The sequence below is a fragment of the Dama dama genome, chromosome 20 (assembly GCF_033118175.1).
Source record: "Dama dama isolate Ldn47 chromosome 20, ASM3311817v1, whole genome shotgun sequence".
Taxonomy (NCBI): Eukaryota; Metazoa; Chordata; class Mammalia; order Artiodactyla; family Cervidae; genus Dama; species Dama dama.
The window spans coordinates 22,793,621-22,817,205 of record NC_083700.1 but is presented as its reverse complement, the minus strand read 5'-3'; the positions used below and the strand labels follow the sequence as shown (position 1 = coordinate 22,817,205).

General features: G+C 43.0%; 2 protein-coding genes across 5 annotated transcripts in view; both read left to right on the top strand.

Annotated features, from left to right (window-relative positions):
* The first annotated feature begins 774 nt into the window (after positions 1 to 774).
* Positions 775 to 2,192, top strand: GJA8 (gap junction protein alpha 8). Its single transcript, XM_061120997.1, has one exon. It carries the CDS (start codon positions 775 to 777, stop codon positions 2,095 to 2,097), a length of 1,323 nt encoding a protein of 440 aa, XP_060976980.1. The 3' UTR covers positions 2,098 to 2,192.
* Positions 2,193 to 12,897: 10,705 nt separating this feature from the next.
* GPR89A (G protein-coupled receptor 89A) overlaps positions 12,898 to 23,585 on the top strand; it is a 47,474-nt gene continuing 36,786 nt past the window's right edge. The window contains exons 1-4 of one of the 4 annotated variants that reach the window (XM_061120993.1): positions 12,901 to 13,119; positions 17,057 to 17,246; positions 21,964 to 22,023; positions 23,430 to 23,533. In XM_061120993.1, coding sequence (XP_060976976.1) covers positions 21,997 to 22,023; positions 23,430 to 23,533 — 131 coding nt within the window. In that variant the 5' untranslated portion in view covers positions 12,901 to 13,119; positions 17,057 to 17,246; positions 21,964 to 21,996. Of the gene's footprint in view, positions 13,120 to 17,056; positions 17,247 to 21,963; positions 22,024 to 23,429; positions 23,534 to 23,585 lie in introns of all 4 variants that reach the window. The other 3 variants (XM_061120995.1, XM_061120992.1, XM_061120996.1) reach the window with 3 other exon arrangements.

Genomic DNA, 23,585 nt, shown 5'->3' with positions numbered 1-23,585 from the left:
ATAGAATCAAATTAGTTAAACATTTATCAAGCTTTCATTATGTGCTGGGCTCTGTTGGGTAGGTCTCGCAGTATCAAAGTGAATGAAAAAAATGTAACGTCAAAGGTCGGCAACAAAGCAGATATTAAAAAAATATGTTTCCTTCCACTTCCCTTTCAACATACGATCATTGTATATCCCAACACAGTCACAAGTAAGGTTACTACAGACAATTTCATACATACGAAAAAATTTGGTGGGGGGGGGAGGGAGGTAGACACCAATGGATTAGAATATTTTTTCAGCATTTTGCCTCATGAACCTCAGTTCAGCTTGTGGTCTTGACTTAAATCCATGAAACCATGAGTTTCTATTTATGATCAACAGTGATTTCTTATTTGATAGGCAGTTCAAGGCTTATACAGACGCTGCCTCATTTATCCTTTCAGGCAGCTTGTGAAGTGAATAAGAACCCATTTTACAGATGAGAAAGCCAGTGGAAGCAGATTCTTTTATGCCTCTTTTGTTCCCTGGAGTTGGTGATGGACAGGGAGGCCTGGGGTGCTGCGGTTCATGGGGTCGCAAAGAGTCGGACACGACTGAGCGACAGAACTGAACTGAACTGAACTAGTACTAGTCTGCACAGAGGAAACACTCAAAAGATACTGTTAACCCACTGACCGTTTCAGCCACCCATGAAGGGGAGGTACCCCGAGAGTTAGCAAAAAGAGGTGGATTCCGGATTGCACTGTGGCCGCTCAGCTTTGCCTTCTCCTTCCTGCAGGTAGGTGAATCATGGGGGACTGGAGTTTCCTGGGGAACATCTTGGAGGAGGTTAATGAGCACTCCACGGTCATCGGCCGCGTATGGCTCACGGTGCTTTTCATCTTTCGGATCCTCATCCTCGGCACTGCAGCAGAGTTCGTGTGGGGGGATGAGCAGTCTGACTTCGTGTGCAACACCCAGCAGCCAGGTTGCGAGAACGTCTGCTACGACGAGGCCTTCCCCATCTCCCACATCCGTCTCTGGGTCCTGCAGATCATCTTCGTCTCCACGCCGTCTCTGGTGTACGTGGGGCACGCGGTGCATCACGTCCGCATGGAGGAGAAGCGCAAGGAGCGCGAGGCGGAGGAGCTGAGCCAGCAGTCGCCGGGCAACGGCGGCGAGAGGGCGCCCCTAGCGGCGGACCAGGGCAGCGTCAAGAAGAGCAGCAGCAGCAGCAAGGGCACCAAGAAGTTCCGGCTGGAGGGGACCCTGCTGAGGACCTACGTCTGCCACATCATCTTCAAGACCCTCTTTGAGGTGGGCTTCATCGTGGGCCACTACTTCCTGTATGGTTTCCGGATCCTGCCTCTCTACCGCTGCAGCCGGTGGCCCTGCCCCAACGTGGTGGACTGCTTTGTGTCACGACCCACCGAGAAAACCATCTTCATCCTCTTCATGCTCTCCGTGGCCTCCGTGTCCCTCTTTCTCAATATTCTGGAGCTGAGCCACCTGAGCCTGAAGAAAATCCGATCCGCCTTCAAAAGGCCAGTGGAGCAGCCACTGGGGGAGATTCCTGAGAAGTCCCTCCACTCCATTGCCGTCTCCTCCATCCAGAAGGCCAAGGGCTACCAGCTCCTCGAAGAAGAGAAAATCGTGTCCCATTATTTCCCTTTGACGGAGGTGGGGATGGTGGAGGCCAGCCCCCTTTCTGCCAAGCCTTTCAGTCAGTTCGAGGAGAAGGTGGGCCCGGGGCCCCTGGGAGATTTATCCAGGGCCTACCAGGAGACACTGCCTTCCTATGCTCAGGTGGGCGCCCAGGAGGCAGTCGCGGAGGGGCAGCCCGTAGAGGCGGCCGCGGAACTAGAGGTGGGTGAGAAGAGTCAGGAGGCAGAGAGAGTGAGCACAGAAGGCCAAGAGACCCTGGCCGTGCTGGAAGCGGAGAAAGTGGAGCCCCCCGAAGTGGAGGAGGAGGTTGAGAAAGAAGAGCCGCCGCCTGAGAAGGTATCAAAGCAAGAGCTGACGCCGGAGAAGGCGCCTTCGCTGTGTGCGGAGCTGCCGGGGGAAGACACCAGACCCCTGAGCAGGCTGAGCAAAGCCAGCAGCCGGGCCAGGTCAGACGATCTCACCGTGTGAAGCGGTGCCAAAGAGAGAAAGAAAACGCCTGAGCTAACTAACACACGGCAAGATGAAACCTAAAGTTGCCGACACGATTTGAGTCTTCTCTCCCTCCCCTCACACCCACCCTGGTTGGACGGGCACCGTGGTAAAACCGTGCATGCCCTACAACCAGGAAACTGCCTTTCCCGGGTACAAAGGCTACCCAGATAAACCCATTGTCCCATCAAAGTTCCCAGTCTCGTGACTGCCCTACCCCTCTCCACAGCCACGGGCAATTCTGCTTTCATCCTCATTTCCCCATAGAAAGCCTTTCAATCAGAACTGATTGCCTCAGAGCTTTTTACCAGCCTTGTGGCAACTTTACAAACTCAGCTGAACTTTACCAACTCAGCACTACCCTAGCAAACACCGTGTGGCATATATCAGCGGTTCCAAACTTAACCGCCTACAGGATGCAGGCAGTTTAATTGGTGAAGTGGTTTAAATTGGTGAAGTGCACCTGTTCTAATGCCATGCGACGGCTGGGGCAGTGAAATTTGGAGAGCAGAGGGCACCTGCTCGTTTTCAGGCAGCGATTACCAGACAGTGTTACCTGGCCATCTGATTTTTCAAGAAAAGCCAGAAATCCAAATGTTCAAGTGAAGTTTTCCACATTTTTAACATTGCCAACCAAATTTTAAATATGCCGTGTGAGCCCCCCCCCCCCCCCCCCCCCCCCCCCCCGCCACAAAAAAAAATGTGCAAGCCAAATTTAACCTGCAGGGCACCGATTTGCAAGTTCAGCTGATACTTGTGAGCCTAGCTTCCCTATGGAATTGGTCATATTATTTATGGTCTCAACTCATTTCTGTGGCTTCCAAACCTCATTTTACCATTTTGGAGTGTTTGGTTTAAATCATCAGTGCAGGAGATGTCCAGAGTTCTCACTGGCCTTTCTTTTGGGTCACAGTAGCCCTGGGTTCTGATGCAATTACATCCCTTGTATTAGTGGGAATTCTGCACTGGGCACCATCAGAAAAGGAGAACAAGACTCCATACTCTCTCCCTGAACTGAAAAGGTTTTAAAAATCCTGGTTGCCGTTTTCTTCCCCAAAGCAGAAAGGTCCCTTTCTTTCCTGTCCTCTTACAGCTTCAACACTCAGCCTGAAATCTACACCTCCTTTTATCAGGGACTGGGAACAAACCTAGCTCTGGGCCAGACGATACCTCCTACTGGCTTGTCTTGAGGAGAATCAGCCCTCAGGCCTTGCTCGGGCACAAGATGTGTACCAAAAGAGTCACCAGAGGGCCACCAGGGAGAGCCTGTTACAAACTGGGAACACAAACAGCCAGGGTCCCTGTCTAGTCCCAGGTCAGACTTTTCCCTGGAAGGGGCCTAGAGACTGAAGGGAAAAGAATATCTTCTACCCTTTGTGCCCCCAACCAACACTCTGCAAATCTAGAGGCCAATCAGAGGAAATCCTCAGGTATTTCACACACATAATAATTTTATCTAGAGCCAACCAGTTCCCAAAGCAGAGGGAGAAATTGACAACCAAGATGGTTCATCTAAACCAAAGCTATGCTTCTTGGGTTGCAGTGCCAAGGCTAAGGTAGGAGAGATAGAAACCAAGTTGACATCACAGGGAACTGGACAGGAGAAACCCAAAGACCCAGAAAAACAGCCTTCATTGTATCCCCCCCATCCAGCACCACCCCCCAAAAAGGCAAATCCCTTGTGCTGACCTCTGGTTACCACCTTCCTTTTGAGATATTCATTCTAGATATGCTCTCCAGACCAAAGCCTCCTCAAAAACTATTCCTCCCCTGTGACAGTATTCCCATTCCTTGGTGCTCCATCCTAAAGCAAAATGATCTAAAAATTAAATTCATTCTAAGATACGATTTTTTTTATAATTACTCCAGGGAAAATTTACTTTTTAAAAGAGAAAGCCTAAAATGTATTTTACCTAGGTTAACTCAAAGTGACAAACTTTCAGTGAAGGAGTATATCAGGTAGTGGACAGTTGAACAGGTGTATTTATCTTGTGGACCTGTGGCTTTCTGGCTACCACCTGAGTCTTCCTTCCCCTTTCCATCAACGCTATTCCAGACAGACCTTCTTCTGGATTGTGAAAGAAATAACAAAATCCCACGCCTGAGAACTGGACATCATCACACTCCTCCACCCCCAGTGGCTGCACTATTGCTCCTACAGTTTTGCTCCTGAAGACCCATTTTAAGAAGATGGGTAAACTCAGAGCCTGAGAATAGCTCGATCACTACCATAATAAAGTGTCTATCTCAACTAGGACCTAATCCAGAAGAGAAAAGAAAAAAATTGCATCCTCTTCTAAGTGAAAAGTGCTGGTGCTCTTTGGGACCAGCAGCAGATGTGTAGGTGAAGGCTGCTGGTCTCCTTGTCTTCTTGTTTGTTCAGTTGCTCAGTAGTGTCTGACTCTTTGCAACCCCATGGACTGCAGCACACCAGGCTTCCCTGTTCTTCACAATCTCCCAGAGCTTGCTCAAACTCATGTCCATTGAGTCAGTGATGCCATCCAACCATCTCATCCTCTGTCACCCCCTTCTCCTCCTGCCTTCAATCTCTCCCAGCATCAGGGTCTTTTCTCCTTGTCTTGGCTGAGACCTAAGCGTGTGTGTGTCTATTTCCTTGAGTAAAGTGGCATCCTGCTTCAGAGTCTGTCCCTACCCCCCCATCGTGGAAGTTGCCATCGTCCCTCTCAGCCTTCCCAACAAGCAAGGAAGCCTATTTTGGAAGAAACAGACCCAGGCATCAAGGGACCACGAATTTTTTTTTTCTCTCTCTGCCACTTAGTAGTTGTGTTATTGTCATCTCTTAACCTCTCTGTACCTCAGTTTTCTGTCTGCAAACTAGAGATAGCATTTGCCACCAACCTACCTCCAGGGGTATCAGAAGGATTAATGAGCTGGCTGCCAACTCTAGACCTTGCTGAGTGGTGCCTGACTGATTCCTTGAACAGCAGGGAGACTGAGAAGGACAGGTGGGTAGCTTCTATCTGACCCTCCTGACCTGCCTGACAGTTTTCTGGTGAGAGCTTTTCAGTGTGGACTGGACACTCTGGCGATGTTTTCTCGGAAAAGACTCAAAACAGAATCTTGACCCCATATGTTTGGTAGGAACCTATCTGACCTTGAGACACAGCTGGGGACAGAAGGGCAATTACTTTCTACCTGGGGAAAGTGTTCTTTTATGCTCCATCTTAAGCTGCCACACAACTGCTGTCAGGTTCCATTCAGAGGCAGCAGTGTGTCTGTGGAGGACCTTACCCAGTACATCAGGATCCCTCAGCATCTATTCTGAGGCAAATAATTATGACTGACTCAGGATTACCACCATCCCTGGGCTCCATTAAGGCCAAGCTTTCAATCCTAATCCTGGTCCTGCCTTTGTTAGACTAAACCTTTACGGTACATGGAACTACCAAAAAAAAGAAGCATTGGACAGCAGGCCATCAAAAGTGCAGCTCTCTCCAAAAGCAAAGGACTAACTGCCCAAAAGCAGTTATAACACCTTCATTAAGCAAGATCTGTGACCAGGAAGGATAGAGTCCCTCAAAGCTCAGAAAGTTTCAAGCTTGGCTCTGGTAATCCCTGGGTCTCATATTTGGGTCATCGTAGAAAGACTTGTCTGCTTTTCATCATGACTCTGTTACTTGGCACCCACATGAAGCTTGCAACACAGAGTTGGACAAATATTCCTGAAGGTCAGTGCAACCTGGGGATCAGATTTTCCCACAAGGAACACTGAAAGTCAAATCAGAAGTGTGGGCTGTACCTCTCTGACTCTGGGAACCCCAAGATGTCATTTACCCGCTCCATATTACAATTTTCCTTAGGTAAATTGTGGGTAATAAGTTCTGCCCCCTCCTCCATGAGATAGAGCCAGTGAATTGATATGCAAGAAATACTAGGAGCATACTAACAGAAATAAGTGGGGTTTTTTAATTCACTTATTTGGAAATGAAAGCGGGGATGGTCATAAGTCTTTATTCTAAAATGTTGACTGAAGAAATAACAGTCACCACTTCCAAATGCTGCAGATTGTTAACTAAGCAACTGGTTAAAAGTGAGCCAATGAGTAAAAATGAAAGAAGAAAATGAGGGTGATGGGGGGGTCAATTTTTCTGTAGTTTTGAACTCCTGAGAATTATAGCCCAAAAAAGAACATCTTTGATCATGCATGAAATTCATTGCTGAAAGTGGTGCTGAAGGATTCAGCTCACTAGGTCCCCTGTGGAGAGATGTACCAGCCCTGGGAATCAAAAGAGCTGCATATAGCAGCTCTTAGTCCAAGCCATGAGGAAGGCCTGGAGTGAGATGTATGGACAGCTGCTTTTCCTGAGTTCCTAAGGAGGGTCCCTGAGGCAGCTCGGGTACCACTCAGACAGCACCTCCCACCCCCAACTCCTTCTCACTCCTTTCCCTAAGCTTGAGTTACCCCCGACCATGTGCATTGTGTGCAAATGATCACACAATCCAAGGTAGCAAAGTGTAGATGAAAACATTTGCCTGGTTGGATGGAAACTCTTCTAAGCATAAATACTACGTGTAAAGCGAAGTAAGTATGTACCTAGAAGTGATAGTGAAATAGGCAGGGAGACTGTCCCTTCTTGTAATTATTGTATTATAACTAAATATGTAATTGGGGGAGAAATAAAAAGGACATAAAATTCTAGGTTCAATAGTTAAATAACAGGAAAGATTTTTATGAAAGACAAGTCATCTCCACTATCCTAGACATTGTTGCTCCCAAAGTCTGGAGAGAGTGGTACTCAATACGACCAATGAGGGAGCAGTGGGATACATTGCAGTCTCCAGCCAAGGCACTCTGGAAGTTCTCCAGAACAAAGGATATTCTGGAAGAATTCATAGTCACCTGGAGAGAAAAGCAGATAGTTTCACTGCCTTTTTCTGCAAATTTCCATCTATGAAACAGGATTAGTAAAGACTCAGCTAAGAAACATATTCAAAACAAACTTCCTAGGGAAAACCTCTGGCAAAGGCATTACTGGGATTGTGTCCTGAATTCTCCAACCTTCCACATCTTTATGTTAGAGCTAATAGTCACATGTTAGACGGTTACAAAACAATAAAACTAACTTGACTTTTCACTGTCTTTGTGTTTTCTTTTGCCCTGTCAGCCATGCTACCCTGTCAACAGACTTCAGTTTCTGGTGTTCTTCCTTAGAAATTAAGGGGTTGAGGAACAAGAGTACTGGGGAAAGGGGAGGGAGGCAGTGGTAAGTTTGTAAATGTGTAACAACCAGCTCTTTTCCAGGGTAAAGAGGCCCTGGTTTGTAGTGTTTGTCAATTTCCTTGGTGTAAATTCTCCCACCATCTCCAATTTCAACTCACCAACATAATGCCACTGAACATAAAGATGAGATGTATAATAGCACAATATTATAAATATTTCTGTCATACAATAGATATAAATAATATCAAGAGCATAAATAATAGTAAAATAATTAAGAAGTGATAAGCTTTGAGTATTACCTTTGTATCATTTTTAAACTCATGTAATTTAATTGTCAGTAATGACTGTACTTAGAACTGGTGCACAAAATTCCAAGAAATTTAGCAAATGATTCTTACAAGCCAGTACAAGTAGCTCCAGCACACCACTAGGTGGAATGGAGGAGAACCTGATTCAGAAAGACCATGAACACCCTCTTTATTAGTCGAAGGTTGGTCAGTCTGTCCCCTCCCTCATTGTACACAAATCTCAGGAAAAATAAAAGTATATTTCTTTGGCCATTTGGGAAGAGACAAAAGAATAGGATTTGTTCACTCTTACATCATTGAGAACTATAGGAAGAAGTAAAGTTATTCATTACAGATAAAAATTCATCAAATAAAATTAGCCAAAATATTCTGCCTGAGATTTATCACGTCACTTCTCTGCCTAAAATCCTTCAGTGACTCAATTGCTTACCCCAGATTCTAAATTCCTTAACATGACTTACAAAGCCTTTGTAAGTGACTACAACCCACTTAGAGAAGACCTCTGTTTTTACTTGCCCAGAATCTATTCTCCCTTCTGCTCTAATAACACCTCTATTGGGATTTATGCCTCCTCAATTGGACATAATCTTGGTGGGATTCTTAGTAACATTTTTTTTTTCTGGTTACAGCTCAGAATTTTATTCAGCAAACAAAAGATAGTACAGCCTTGAGGCGGGAGGGCAGACCGACCCCAAAGGAGAGCCCTCAATCCATCATGGGTCAAGTTTTGTTTGTTTGAACTCAAATAGGCCAACCATACACTCTCTCCCTGGAATGTGAAACTTGAGTGTAGTAACAGAGACTGAAACAGTAGTTGGGATTCATTTATCTTGACAGAACCCCTTGAAGAGATTCACCATTAGTTCCTGCTTACCTAGATTTCTGGCAAATGCTTAGTTCCTCTTTTTACAGATCATGGTTCACCAACCTTTCTTCAGTTTGCTAAGCTACTCCAGAGTTCCTTTTTTTTTTTTTTTTTAATTTAATGTTGCCAAAATTATTCCTGTTGCTTACAAGCTTCTGACTGGTAGGTACACCACATCCTAGCCTCATCTCCCACATTTCTAGCCTCATTTCTAGCCTCATCTCCCACAACCATCCACTCATGCATATGCCCCAGTCTTACAGAGCCATTGGCTGGTCCCCAATATGGACAAGCCTGACATTTAGCGATGAAGGAATTTCATAGTATTTCAGGACTCTGCCCTGTCCAGCCTTTTTTCTGTAATCAGCTCCTTCTCATTCTTCAAGATTCAACTCAATTGTCTCCTTCTTTATGAAATTTCACAAAATTCCCTATACAAAGTGAGCTGCTCCATCCTTTTTGATCCCTTAATATTTGTGTACACTTGATCATAGCACTTATCAAAAGTGATTTCAAAAAGAGACTTCATATTATTATATAATCTCTGAATATTCAGTACTTAGCACAGTGACTGGAACATAGTAACGTCTGGGGGATGAATGAATACTACTCCCAGGGCAGAAAAGAAATAATTGGCTAAGTATGCCCCAGCACCAGAGCAGGCTGACACTATAAGGAATGTATCTGAGGAAGAACTTCCCTGAAGGTCCCAGGAATTCCAGGTTTAAGGCACTGGGCTTGTTTTATCATAATTACAGGAAAAAAGAGAAATTTTTGGACGAATTGCTGGCTGTCATCACCCAGAGCAGCCTTAGAAGCCATATGTCGACAATGGCAGTCAGTCTTCAAATGACTGTAGACTAGAGGATCACTACCACCCCCACCAACACCTCTTCCAATTCCCATGAATTGGACTTTTGGATTTCACATGAAACAAAAAATAAACTTGTGTTGTATTAATTCTCTGAGATCTCAAGTTTATCTGTTATCAGGCTTAGCAGTATCTTTACAGAAATTGAGGTTAGATGTGGCTATAAAGAAAACCCTAAGATATGCGGCTTTAGCTTGACAGTTGAACAGTGAGTTGGTGAAGAGATGAAAATCAAAGGTTACAATGATTGAGGGCTTCCCTAGCAGCCCCATGGTTAAGAGTCCGAGCTCCCAGTGCATGGGGTCTACATGCCACACCCATATACCGCAGCTAAGACCTGGCACATGCAAACCAATAAATAAATAACTTTTTTAAAAAAAAAAAAAAAAGGTTACAAAGATAGAGCCTCAGACTATGCCATGCAAATATTTAGTAAAAAATATAATCTGTGATGATTCATGTATTAGTTATTTATTGCCTTGTAACATATCACTCCAAAACTTCATGGCTTGAAATAACAATGTGCGTGTGTGCCAGCTAAGTTGCTTCCATTGTGTCCAACTCTTTGCACCCCCATGGACTGTAGCCCATCAGGCCCCTCTGTCTATGGGATTTTCCAAGCAAGAATGCTAGAGTAGTTTGCCATGCCCTTCTTCAGGGGGGTTTTCCCAATCAGGGATCAAGCCCATATCTCTTACATCTCCTGCATTGGCAGGTGGGTTCTTTACCACTAGTGCCACCTGGGAGCCCCTGAAACAACAATATGTATTATCTCTTATAGCTTCTGAGGGTCAGGAACTCTGGAGCAGCTTGGGGTCTCTCACGGGGTTGCAGTCAGATATTTACAAAGTCTGCAGTCATCTGAGGCTTGACTGAAGAGGTAAGATCCACCCATTCACATGGTTATGTAACCAGAAGGTTGATGCTGGCAAGTTAGTTTCTCTCTACTTGGGCCACTCCATGGGTCTGCTTGAGTGTCCTCAAGAACCAGTGGCTGGTTTCCCCTAGAACAAGTGAATCAAGAGATCAAGGCAGATGCTTCAATGTCTTTTATGACCTAGGTTTGGAAATCACATACCATCACTTTCATTGCATTTTTAGTCACATTCTCTCAGATTGCTCCATCTACTGTGCAGAGAATAAACTAGAGAGGAGCAAGATTTGAGGTAAAGATGCCATTTGATTCAGAACTACCTCTGACTCACCTGAACCAATCAAAGCCCTGGACAAGGCATCCTAAGTGCACACTAGGTCAACACCAGGGTCAACACATCCAAAATGAGGCTAGATAAGAAGAAAGAACTAATATGCATAGCCAAGAAGGTTTGGAAGAGTGGTGACCAACTTGTAAAGAAGTTCAGTCACATGGATGTTAATCTAGGGTGAAGAGTTTTGGAGACATTCTAAAATCAAAAGCAGGGGGTAGCAGTTCCTTGGGTCACCCGCCATCAGTCCTTGACCTGGACACAGGTGTTAACAGTAGGGAGAATTTTGAACTGTTGTTGTTCTTCAGTCACTCAGTCATGTCTAACTCTTTGTGATCCCATGGACTGCAGCACACCAGGCTTCCCTGTCCTTCATCATCTCCCAGAGCTTGCTCAAACTGATGTCCATTGAGTTGGTGATGCCATCCAATCATCTCATCCTTGGTCATCCCCTTCTCCTCCTGCCTTCAATCTTTCCCATCATCAGGGTCTTTTCCAGTGAGTCAGCTCTTTGCATCAGATGGTGGAAGTATTGGAGCTTCAGCATCAGTCCTTTCAGTGAATATTCAGGGTTGATTTCCTTTAGGATTGACTAGTTTGATCTCCTTGCACTCCAACGGACTCTCAAGAGTCTTTGCCAACACCACAGTTCGAAACCATCAATTCTTTGGCACTCAGCCTTCTTTATGGTCTAACTCTCACATCCATACCTGACTACTGGAAAAACCATAGTTTTGACTAGATGAACCTGTTGGCAAAGTAATGTCTCTTTTTTATACGCTGTCAAGGTTTGTTATAGAATTCTGAATGGTGTCTTTCAAAGCTTTATACAGCCCTGGGGCCAGTGGGATTGTATACCTTTCTCTGCTGCCAGCTTCACTGAGACCCTGATCCCCACCATGCATCCCAGTAAGCCACTAAGGTAAACTGTTTGCCTTGGTAGGCTAACACAGCATTCTGCAGTATCACACAGCCTTGATAGGTGAGAGTCTAACTCATCATCTGCTTACACAGATGCTACTTCTTCCCTGATAGATGTAGCCAGGGACACAAAGTTCTCTGGCTAAGACTCTCCCTTAGTAGGGATGTCTCCACTGCCCCCTGGCCTTCTGGATTGGGGACAGGACATCTAAGAGGTGTTTGGGCTGCTTAGTATGAGTAGAACTCAAGTCTAAGAAAGAAAGATACATTTCCTTGTGTGTAATAAATCTGAGTCAGTTATTCAGACTGTAGTAGACTAAACACCCTAGTCCAAGTTGCAGGTATTGATTTCCAGGTATTGACTGAAGCCTTGAATGCAGCCAGTCTCACAATGGGTGATGGCCCTCAGCTGGGGCCAGCTTCAGGATGAGATTATAGGGACTTCATGGACTAGGTAGAGGCCTGGTGGGAAAGGATAAGCCCCACAGCAGTGCATTAAGCCTTCACGAAATGAGTATTGAATGGATGAAGTAGTGATTCTGTCTACATTTGAGCAATTCCAACATTGGTGGGGGGTGGGGGCAACTATTTCCTAAAATAACTCATCTTCAGACTCTTAAAGAATTATTCCTTGTTTTGAATTAAATCTATCTTTATTTAACTCCCAGTCCTTTGTCCTACAAATATCTTTTGAGGCCATGTCAATTCTATCCATTCTTTCAAATGAAGACAACTGTCAATGCTCCTGAGCCTTCTTTCTTCAATTCCTTTCATCTGTCCTTATCCAGTGACTCACCTCTGAGCATGCTCCAATACATCTATTTGCCTCTCAAGTGTGGTAAAAGAATCAGAAATTTACTTGATTAGCTATATGTGCTAAAACCTGCCTTTATAGTCTTCCCTCTTTATGCCATTGTTTGTGGACCCAAGTTAAGTTGTGACATATAGAACACAATGCCTGATTTGTGGTATAATGCATTATTACTAACTTTACCATTATAAGGACTTCCCTGGTGGCTCAGGTGGTAAAGCGTCTGCTTACAATGCGGGAGACCTGGGTTCTATCCCTGGGTCGGGAAGATGCCCTGGAGAAGGAAATGGCAACCAACTCCAGTATTCCTGCCTGGAAAATCCCATGGACGGAGGAGCCTGGTAGGCTACAGTCCATGGGGTCGCAGAGTCGGACACGAGTGAGCAACTTCACTTTCTCCATTATAAAACAGAATTAAAATAAGATGTTATCTCAGGCCCCACCTCCGTTAGCCTCAGAAGTGGAAATGCTATCCTGCATTACGTCTGCTTTTGAATTTTCAGACCTCGTTGTTGTACTTTGCTCCTTTTGGCCAGGCCCCCTCTAGTTAAGCCCCGCCCCCAGAAGGTCCCTGGGCCCCGCCCCCCGCTCTCAGCTCCTCAGCGTCCCTCCCACTCGTAGTCCGAGGCGGAAGCGCTGAACGTAGTTGCTGATTGGCTGGCTGGGGCGCAGCTTGATGGCGTCGGGCTGGCGAGTCCAGGCCCCCGGGCGACTGCCGCCTGTGTGAGGGGGCCCGTGACCTAGCGTGTTGTGGCTTCGGGGAAAGTGGAGGCACGAGCCCTCCTTACCCTTCGTCATGAGTTTCCTGATCGACTCCAGCATCATGATTACTTCCCAGGTGAGCCACCGCGTCCCACCTCAGGACTCCTCAACTTCTCTCCCGAGTCGTCTTCTCCAGGCCTCGGTGTTGCGGGCTGGCTCGGAGTCTCGCCCTTCTCGCCTGCGGCTAGTGCCTCACCCATGCTCAGAGCTCCGAGAGGGTGTGGGATTTGCTGCGTCCGGCTCCTTGCTCCCTCGCTGTCAGGAGGAGTCCCGCGGCCGTCCGCGCTCCCACTCAAACTCCATTCCTCCTCACTCCATCCTACCCCACCTCCTGGTTTCCTTTCCACTTTGGGGAGCGGCCAGGTTGCCTTAGGGCTCAGAGACGGTGCCGCGAGAAGGGAGCTGTCCCCAAAGCGCTCCGAAGCTCTGGGCTACGCGGCTGATCCATGGGTTAGGGAAGAGTGTAGTTCCGGGTGCGGAGTGCGCCACTCGCCAATCCAGCTGGCTCCTGGGGACACGTGAGGGCTTTGTTGGTTAGTTGTCAAATTCTGAATCCGGATGCGGAGGGATTTGCCGCCGTCACTTCAGAGATCTTCTAAGTATCAGTTTTCGTTTGTACAGTAGTACTTACAATGTGTGTCCTCTGTTTGCGGCCACGCTTTCGGATCTTTTTCTGACCCTCTTTCCTTCCAGATTAGCCATCTTTATTCATTCGTACAGTCAACAAACACGTTTATGGAGCATTATATAAAGTTCTGAGGATACACACCTAAGTAAGACACTGACTTGTCCCTGCTCTATAGAAACTTCGTCTAGTGAGCTTTTTGTTTTTACTATGTAAATTTTTTGAGTTACTCTTATTTTCTCCACAGCATTTATCATAGCACTGATATCATTTATGTATTCATTTATTTATGAACTTTTTGTTTTGAGATCCTATCTTTTTAATAGCTCTATCCTCCCTCCAGGTGCAAACGCTCAATTGGTATTTATTGGCCAACTGTTAAAATTTGTAGAAGCTCAGACTACCTAATTACTGATCTCCCCCCTACCTCATTTCTCCACTAACAAGGTATTTTTCTTTAATTGCTCTTTTTTTTCCAAGTGGCACATGACAGAAACGGTTCCTTCTAGGAGTTTAAAGTAAACTAAATCTTAGGTTTTCTGGGTTTGTTTTTTTTTTTCTGTGTTTGTGTTACTTTATCCTAATGCTTCTGTCTTTGTAGTGGAGCATTGTCCCTGTTTCTTGAAAAAGTTTTATTGAAATACTTTACAGAGTATGAAACAAGTAACATCCCGATAACAATAATTTTTTTATTTTTAAATTTACCACCTTTTGTAAGTTTTCATAACTATTGCTTTTATTGGGTACATAATATTTGAATATATCAATGTACAAAAATCTGGACATGTAATTCTCTTGCTTTTCTAACTTTTCTAAGGCTTCCTGTTTGCCTTTTATGACAACTCAGGGTTATTTTTAGCCCTAGTATCCCCCCAGGAAAATTGACAATATTTAAGTAGCATTTTTTTCATTTAGAATAAGAAGAAGAATGTCATTGAGGAAATTGGTATTGTATTGTAACCTTTAAGATTTATAGCATGGATATAATTGATAAGTTAAGCCAAGAAAGTGGCTTTCTGATCTTATGTGCCATATAATATTTTAACTTTCACACATGCATTAACATGCAGTATTAAATTTAATTCTCAAAGCTGCTCTTTACAAAGGAGGAACTAAGACCCAAAAGAATCCTTTGTGTAGTAAGTTCTCTGTCCATATATTTATGTGGCTACTTAATCATCATTTAGATATCAGTAAAAATGTCACTTCAGGACAGGCTTTACCACTTCAGGGAGGCTTTACCTGACTGTCTACTCCTAGTCAAGGTTAACATCCATTCCAGCCACCTTCTGTCTCATGTCCTTGTTTTAGTTTCTTCTTCATATCTGTCACTACTCTTTGTGTTTGTTAGAGGTGAACTCCAGGATACTCTCTGTCTTGTTTCTGCTGTACTTCCCAGCATCTAGATCAGTTTCTGGCACATAGTAGAGGCCTTTTTGTTGTCGTTGAGTTGCTGAATTGTGTCTGACTCTTTGCAACCCCATGGACTGTAGCCCACCAGGCTCCTCTGTCCGTGGGATTTCCCAGTCAAGAATACTGGAGTGGGTTGTCATTTTCTTCTCCAGGGGATCTTCCCAATCCAGGGATAAAACCCATGTCTCCTGCATTGCAGGTAGATTCTTTACCACTGAGCCACCTGAGAAGCCCTATAGTAGAAGCCTAATAAATATTTAATAAAAAGCACCTTTCTGAAGAGGTGTGATTGCCTTAGAAACATCTCCCCCTCATTTTTCATGTTTTATATGAACTGAATTATTTATTTTAAAGGAAATCTGAAATCAGAGGTCATATATTGAAGCTGGTTCACCCCAGGCAACATCTTGGTATAGAGATTGTTCATCATTCCACAGGATGAAGTTCACATCCTTAATTGCCTTGTGTGGTCTCTTATGATGAGACTCAGCTGTTAACCTCTTCAGCCTTGGCCTTCACCATTTCTCACTTAAGTTTATACACTAGCCTTACTGAACTTCTTTTAGTCCCTTAACCTGGCCATGCTATCATGCCTGCAGGTTTCCACCAGTCTGTTCTCTTTCTGGACCTTTTTCCCATACTCCTCCTTTCTCCCGACTGACTCCTACTCAGCCTTTGTTTCTCAACATGGATATCCAAAAAACCTCTTCCAGACTGGACTAGATATCCCTTGACATGTTTTCCTAGTACCCTTTGCCCACTTCCCTTATACTAGCACTATAGTAGCACTATCACATTGTTTCATAATTCCTTGTATATCTCCTCCATAGATTACAAACCTTGAGAGCAGTGTCCATGCTATCTTGTTCACGCTTCTACCCTTAAGACTTGGTACATATTAGACACCAATAAATATTTGTTAAATAAAAGTGTAAATGATCCAAGAAAGGAGCCTTTTTCTAGTCAGTTCTTTAAACTATCCTCCTAATGACCTTTTTTTTTTTTAATCTGTAGCTAATTTTCAATTTAGGAGTTATCTTTTGTGAAAGCAACCGTTATTTAACCTCTGTTTTCAGCCTTCTCTACAGTTATAAGACTTATCAATTCCAAAGTACACTCTAAGTCTCAAGGTCAAGACTGCACAATTTCAAAAATATTCTCTTTTTTGAATAAATGCAGTGCACATTCTTATTTTATTTGCAAAATGTTTAAAATTGCTTTTCCCTTTTGTGTGCTTTTTAGATCCTATATAATCTTGCCAGAATTTGTATTAATCTTGGAATTCTTGAATTTTTCTGGTATTTTTTTATATTAGTTGTGTAAAAGTCTTTTTAAACTTTTTTTGTCAATCTGAAAGGAACCCACAATGAAATACAAAGGTGCATATCTCTTTTCTCTTTTTCTCCATTTCCCACCACCTCATATATCGATTTCATTTGTTTTCTTTTCCTTGTCTAAAGTCCCATTTCAGAGTGATCTTGGTGAAATATTTTATTTTTTATTATCCATCTCACCATATACACTACTCTTTAAATGCCTAACTTCAACTGCAGTCATGACTTCAGAAATCATTTATATATGGGCTTCCCTGGTGGCTCAGAGGTTAAAGCATCTGCCTGCAATGTGGGAGACTTGGGTTCGATCCCTGGGTAGGGAAGATCCCCTGGAGAAGGAAATGGCAACCCACTCCAGTATTCTTGCCTGGAGAATCCCATGGATGGAGGAGCCTGGTGGGCTACATTAGTCCATGGGGTCGCAAAGAGTCGGACACGACTGAGCGACTTCACTCACGCACTCACTCTAAACTATGAATTTAAATGTCTCCACTGGTGATGATTTAAAATAGCCAAGGGATCTCATAAGTAGTCTAGGGGTGTTTTGTCCTAAACTATTCACCCTCTTCCTTTTCTACTTAGTCTGAAATCATGGATCCAAGCTCCTTCATATTCACTTGTTTCTTTGCCTACATGTAAAGCTGACAATTGGATCACTGCTGTAGTTTGTCTACTGCTAACTCAGGAGCCAATACTTTGGCCACCTGATGCAAAGAACTGACTCATTGGAAAAGACCCTGATGCTGGGAAAGATTGAAGGCAAGAGGAGAAGGGGACGACAGAGGATGAGATGGTTGGATGACATCACCAACTCGATGGACATGAGTTTGAGTAAGCTCTGGGAGTTGGTGGTGGACAGGGAAGCCTGGTGTGCTGCAGTCCATGGGGTGTCAAAGAGTCGAACACGACTAAGCAACTGAACTGAACTCAGGAGCCTGAAGGCTTTTGTAGAAAATCACATATGTGCAGATTGCTGATGCCTTGAGTTTATGGACACCATCAGGTCACTGACTCTTTTTTTTTCCTTGACTTTAATCAGCTCCTTGTTCCCTTCCCTTCATAAGTTCTCTGAGTTTTTAGTCACTCTTTTCAAAGCCCCTTTTTTCAATTTCACCTCTCCTGCCCTTAGCAGATGACCTCACCTCCTACTTGATCAACAAAAGTGAGGCCCAAAGGTGTGAGCTCCTTCTACATCTTAAACTAAGCAGTTGTCTATGTCCATAACCATTCCTAACTCCTTTCCTCCCATGTCAGAAGATAAGGTGCCCCTTACTCCTGTTTAAAGCCATGCTTTCCACATGTGCCTTTGATTGTGGAGCAGCTTATTGTGAAGTGATTATAAGCAGAAGCTTTGGAGTCAGCCACACAAACTTCAGCTTGATCTTGATTCTGACACCCACTATAAATGAGTTAACTTCTGTTAAACCTCGGCTATTTCTGTAATGCTGCTGCTAAGTCGCTTCAGTTGTGTCCAACTCTGCGCGACCCCAGAGACGGCAGCCCACCAGGCTCCCCCCGTCCCTGGGATTCTCCAGGCAAGAACACTGGAGTGGGTTGCCATTTCCTTCTCCAGTGCGTGAAAGTGAAGTCCCTCAGGCGTGTCTGACTCTTAGTGACCCCATGGACTGCAGCCTACCAGGCTCCTCTGTACATGGAATTTTCCAGGCAAGAGTACTGGAGTGGGGTGCCATTGCCTTCTCCTATCTCTGTAATGAGGACAATCAAACCTACTTTGTCAAGTTTTTATGATTTAATGTGATTGCAAGGCTAAGCACTTAGAGTTCCTGGAATATACTAAATGGTCAGTAAAAGATAGCTGTTGCTAATAATAACTCACATCCAGTTTCTTCTCATATTAGTTTATCTCTTTACTGCTTTCTTCCCCTTGGCCTATAAATTTTTCTCTTTACCCACATTCTTCTTTAGGCTACAGTCTGATGTTTTCTGTCTTTCTCATTCTTGGCTGTCCCTTGAGTAATCTGTGTTTATTGTCTCTACTGTTTTACCCCCCATGCACCCCCAACCCAGTGAAGTCTAGTTCCTGCCTCCACCTCACTACTCAAACTGTTTTCCTTAAGGTCAGCATTGACTTCTCAGTTACCAAATCCTTTGAACATTTTTCAATCCTGGTTCTGTTGTCCATCTGCTTTTTTAACATGTCTGTAAACTCTATTCTCTTTAGTTTCAGGATACCACACTGTTCTGGCACCTATTATTTCTCTGACCATTCCTTCTCTGTCTCCTTCCTGGTCTCCTCTTCCCATTCCAACTCTCTACTATTTTCTTCTTGGCATATTGCTCTCTTCACTCTATATACTATTCCTGAATGATCTCATATTCTTTGATGGTTTCAACTCTCAGGTGAATCTCAGCCCTCCCTTCATAATCTTTTATGTCAACCTGGATGGCCCTCAAGCACTTAGCATATCTAAAAGTGAACCCATCATCTTCCTGTCTCTCATCCACATTCCCCAAATTTTTTTCCTCCAGTAGTCTTTATATAAAGTGGATGGCCTCCTTCTTCATCCTATATTCCAAACTGCTGCTGCTGCTAAGTCACTTCAGTCGTGTCCGACTCTGTGCGACCCCTTAGACGGCAGCCCACCAGGCTCCTCCGTCCCTGGGATTGTCCAAGCAGGAACACTGGAGTGGGTTGCCATTTCCTTCTCCAGTGCATGAAAGTGAAAAATGAAAGTGAAGTCGCTCAGTCGTGTCCGACTCTTCACAACCCCATGGACTGCCGCCTACCAGGCTCCTCTGTCCATGGGATTTTCCAGGCAAGAATACTGGAGTGGGTTGCCATTGCCTTCTCCAATATTCCAAGCTAGTCATCCTTAATTCCTCCCTGCTGATTTTACCTTCGAAGTACTCAAATCCATTGCCTCTTCTCCAACCACTGATGTTTTAATTCAGTTCAGTTCAGTTGCTCAGTCATATCCGACTCTGCAACCCCATGAACCGCAGCACACCAGGCCTCCGTGTCCATCACCAACTCCCAGAGTTTACCCAAACTCATGTCCATTGAGTCGGTGATGCCATCCAACCATCTCATCCTCTGTCGTCCCCTTCTCCTCCTGCCTTCAATCTTTCCTAACATCAGGGTTTTTTCAAATGAGTCAACTTTTTGCATCAGGTGGCCAAAATATTGGAGTTTCAGCTTCAACATCAGTCCTTCCAATGAACACCCAGGACTGATTTCCTTTAGGATGGACTGGTTGGATATCCTTGCAGTCCAAGGGACTTTCAAGAGTCTTCTCCAACACCACAGTTCAAAAGCATCAATTCTTCTGTGCTCAGCTTTTTTTATAGTCCAACTCTCACATCCATACATGACCACTGGAAAAACCATTTTTACTGTTTTAATTCAGGCCTTTATTATCTCTCATCTGAACTGCTGCAGCGACCTCCTGTTATGTTTCTTTCTCTACAGTGTTGTTGCCTCCATAGTTTCTCTGTAAAGTAAACCTGGCCATGTCTTTTCCGTCCTTAAATAACTCATCACCTATAGACTGTGATTCAAGCCCTTTACAATGACCTTTGGGGCTTTCCGTCATTGGTCCTCTATTCCTCCCCTCTTTGCCTCATTTTTAACCACTTTTTCCTTTGAATTTTGTCTCCCAGCATCACCAAACCATGTGCAGTTACCAGTATACCATGCTATTTCCCACCTCTGTGCCTTTACTCATGCTCTGTGCTGTCTGAAAAAGAAGACCTGTCCACTCCCACTGCCTGTCTTTTACCTGCCTAGTTCTTTTCCAACACTTTAAGAGAGTGTTTGGTTCTTTTGTTTGTTTTAAAATATTTTAGGGACGGTGGAAACCTTTGAGTGTATGGGAATACCTTAAAGTCTGTCTCTAGAAAAATGCATATAATCCTCAAATTTGCACATGATACCAGGTTTTAACTCTAAATTAAAACCTTCTTCAGCCAAGGTATTATCTTCCCCAGAAAAATCTGTCCTAACCCCATACCAGATTTGTTTAGTCTCCCTCTTTCATATTCTTTAACAATATCATGTGCATGTCTCTATCACTGCATGTCCCATATTACACTATAATTATTTAGTGTCTTCACCACTATACTATACCTCCTTGAGAGTAGTAACAATCTTACTCATCTTTGTGTCCTCATCACTTAACACAGTACATAGAAGTTGTTACCAAAGAATTGAGATTGAATGTTCCTGAAGAATAAGCCATCTTTCATTGTGCACCATTTATCCATTCAGCAAACATTTATGGGGAGCCTACTATGTGCTGGGCATTGTGCTGGGTGCTGAAATACAAAGATTGAAAAGACAAATGTGACCCTTATCCTCACAGAACTTAAAGTCCTTTTAAAAAGAATATATTTAAATTAGACATTAAAAAACTATGTGGCAGGTACCTTGGTAAGGGAAATACAAGGTAGGATAATGGGATTATGTAAAAAGAGCAAGTTATCTGTATTTCGGAGGCCAGAGAAGGCATTCTAGAGGTAATAATAGTTAAGATTTGCAGGATAAGTAAGGAGGGGACTGGAGAGAAGCTCCTGTCAAAGGATAACGTCTGCAAAGGTCTTGGTATGAGAGAATGTTATATCTAAAGAAGCACAGGCAGTTCCATATGGCTGAAAACATGAATTTGGTGGATAGGAGGGACACAGTAAGAGGAGAAAGAATCTGCTAAACCATACTCGAGAGTTCACACTTGCTCCTGAAGTGAGTTGGAAGGCATAAAAGAATTTTATTCTGAAATAATGCCACTCGCAGCAACATGGATGGACCTAGAGATTATCAAACTAAGTAAATCAGAGAGAAAGACAAATATCATATGATATCACTTATATTTGGAATCTAAAGTATGACACGAACTTACTTATGAAATAGAAACAGATTCACAGACATAGACAACACACTTATGGCTACCAAAGGGGAAAAGGGGTGGAGGAGGGATAAATTTCAGAGTTTTCAGCAGATGCAAATTGTTATATATAAAATAAGCAACAAGTTCCTACTGTATAGCACACTATTGGAAACCATATCCAATATCCTGTAACAAACCATAATGGAAAAGAATATGAAAAACAATATGTATGTATGTGTGTGTGTGTATATATATGTATATGTATAACTGAATACACCAGAAACTAACACAACCTTTTAAAGCAACTATAATTTTTAAAAAGAATTTTATTCTTTGATAACATTACTAGGCAATACAAGAAGAGGAGTTGTGTCAGAGTATGTGTATGTGGAGAAGGTATTTACCAGTGAAAAATAAATGATCTTTAGAACAATGAACAGAGCTGTCATGTGGCTACTATCTTAATTTGTGCCCAACTTAAAACATGTTCTAAAACAAGGATAATTTCAAAAATTGAAGAGCATTTCAACATCTGGTCCACTGTTGAGGACTTTAATAAGTAGGTATTATATGAGTGGATATCACCTTTAATCTCTAAAATAAGCTATTTAGTTAGGCAACCTTTTATCATAAAATAGTCTGTAAAAGACATTTCTCAAAAGATTATGTATTGACATGTTGATCTTCTATTTTTTCTCCTCCAGATACTTTTCTTTGGATTTGGGTGGCTTTTTTTCATGCGACAGCTGTTTAAGGACTACGAGGTAAGAAGAGATCATTTTGATTATGCTAATATTATACGAATTTATTGTTTTAAATGGGAAAAGAAAAATACCTCCATTAAAGAAAAAATCATGTTTGAGAAAGACAATTATCATATTATATCACTTATATGTGAAATTTAAAAAAATGATACAAGTGAACTTACTTACAACATAGAAGTCCACTCACAGACATAGAAAACAAACTCATGGTTACCATGAGGGAAGTGGGGAAGGGGATAAATTGGGACTTTGGGTTTACAGATATATACTACTACATATAAAATAGATAAGTAACAAGGGTCTACTGTATAGCACAAGGAATTGTATTCAGTATCTTGTAATAACCTATAATGGAAAAAGTCTGAAATATGTGTGTGTGTATATGAATCACTTTGCTGTACACCTGAAACATTTTAAATCAGCTATACTTCAATTAAAAAACCATTTATGCTTGAACTTTCATGACCTGTGATGGTCAAAAAAAAATTTTTTAAAGATAATCATATTCACTCCCAAGATGGGAAGCTTTTGCTACTCTACTATATAATTCTTAAATTGGAGAATATAATTAAGCTTAGTTGATTTTTTTTTTTTAATGCTAGTCATATATAGCCCAGAAGCCAGGATCAAGAAATATCATGGTTTAGTCATATTAGTATATGCACCAATAGCAAATAGTTCTTTGGGAGAGAATTTAACTTGTAACGTCTCATAAATGTACTCATTCATTTCGGTATCTGGCATTCAGTGTTAATTACCAGTCTGACATCCTAGGTTAATTCTAAGGCTGGTCTGATTCATATCTTAGGGTTTGAATTCAGAAAGACGACAGCCTACACTGGACATTTCCTGATTAATCTTCTTCATTTAGTAATAAGCTTAACGGTCATGGACTATTTGGGGTCATTTCTGGTATGTTCTCCATTAAACTTCCCCAGGGAGTTTGAGTTGTTGTCTAAAAGAGCCCAGAATTCTAGAGCTTCTGTTCTGCTCACTACTGCCTCCTAGGAGAGGTTCTAAAACTGTTTCAAGGTCTGTGCAGAATGTTGAAACCCTTTTAGAACTAACCTGTATATCTAAATCTGTCATTTTTTGTCAGTGTACATCAGGAATTCTAAGTGCTACTTCTGACCTTGTCACTTCATCTTCTTGTGCTTTAAATTTTTCATCCACAAGAGGATGATGGTAATAGTGACCTATGAATTAGAAGTACAACTTATTTTCATCTATTCTTTTAGCTCTAGACGGGTTACTGTCATGGCCCTGTTTCTAATAACTTGAGAATTTCTTCACAATAAGTTTTCTGACTTGTAATCAGAAACATGTAATCATCAACTCAATATTTCACACAAGGAAATGACTTTTAGTCTCTATTTGACTTTTAGTCTCTATTTGACTTTTAACAGGTGCGTCAGTATGTGGTACAGGTGATCTTCTCTGTGACTTTCGCATTTTCTTGCACCATGTTTGAGCTCATCATCTTTGAAATCTTAGGAGTATTGAATAGCAGGTGAGTAAGAGTACTAATTAGGTCTCCTCTTAAAGAGACCTATGTTACTTTC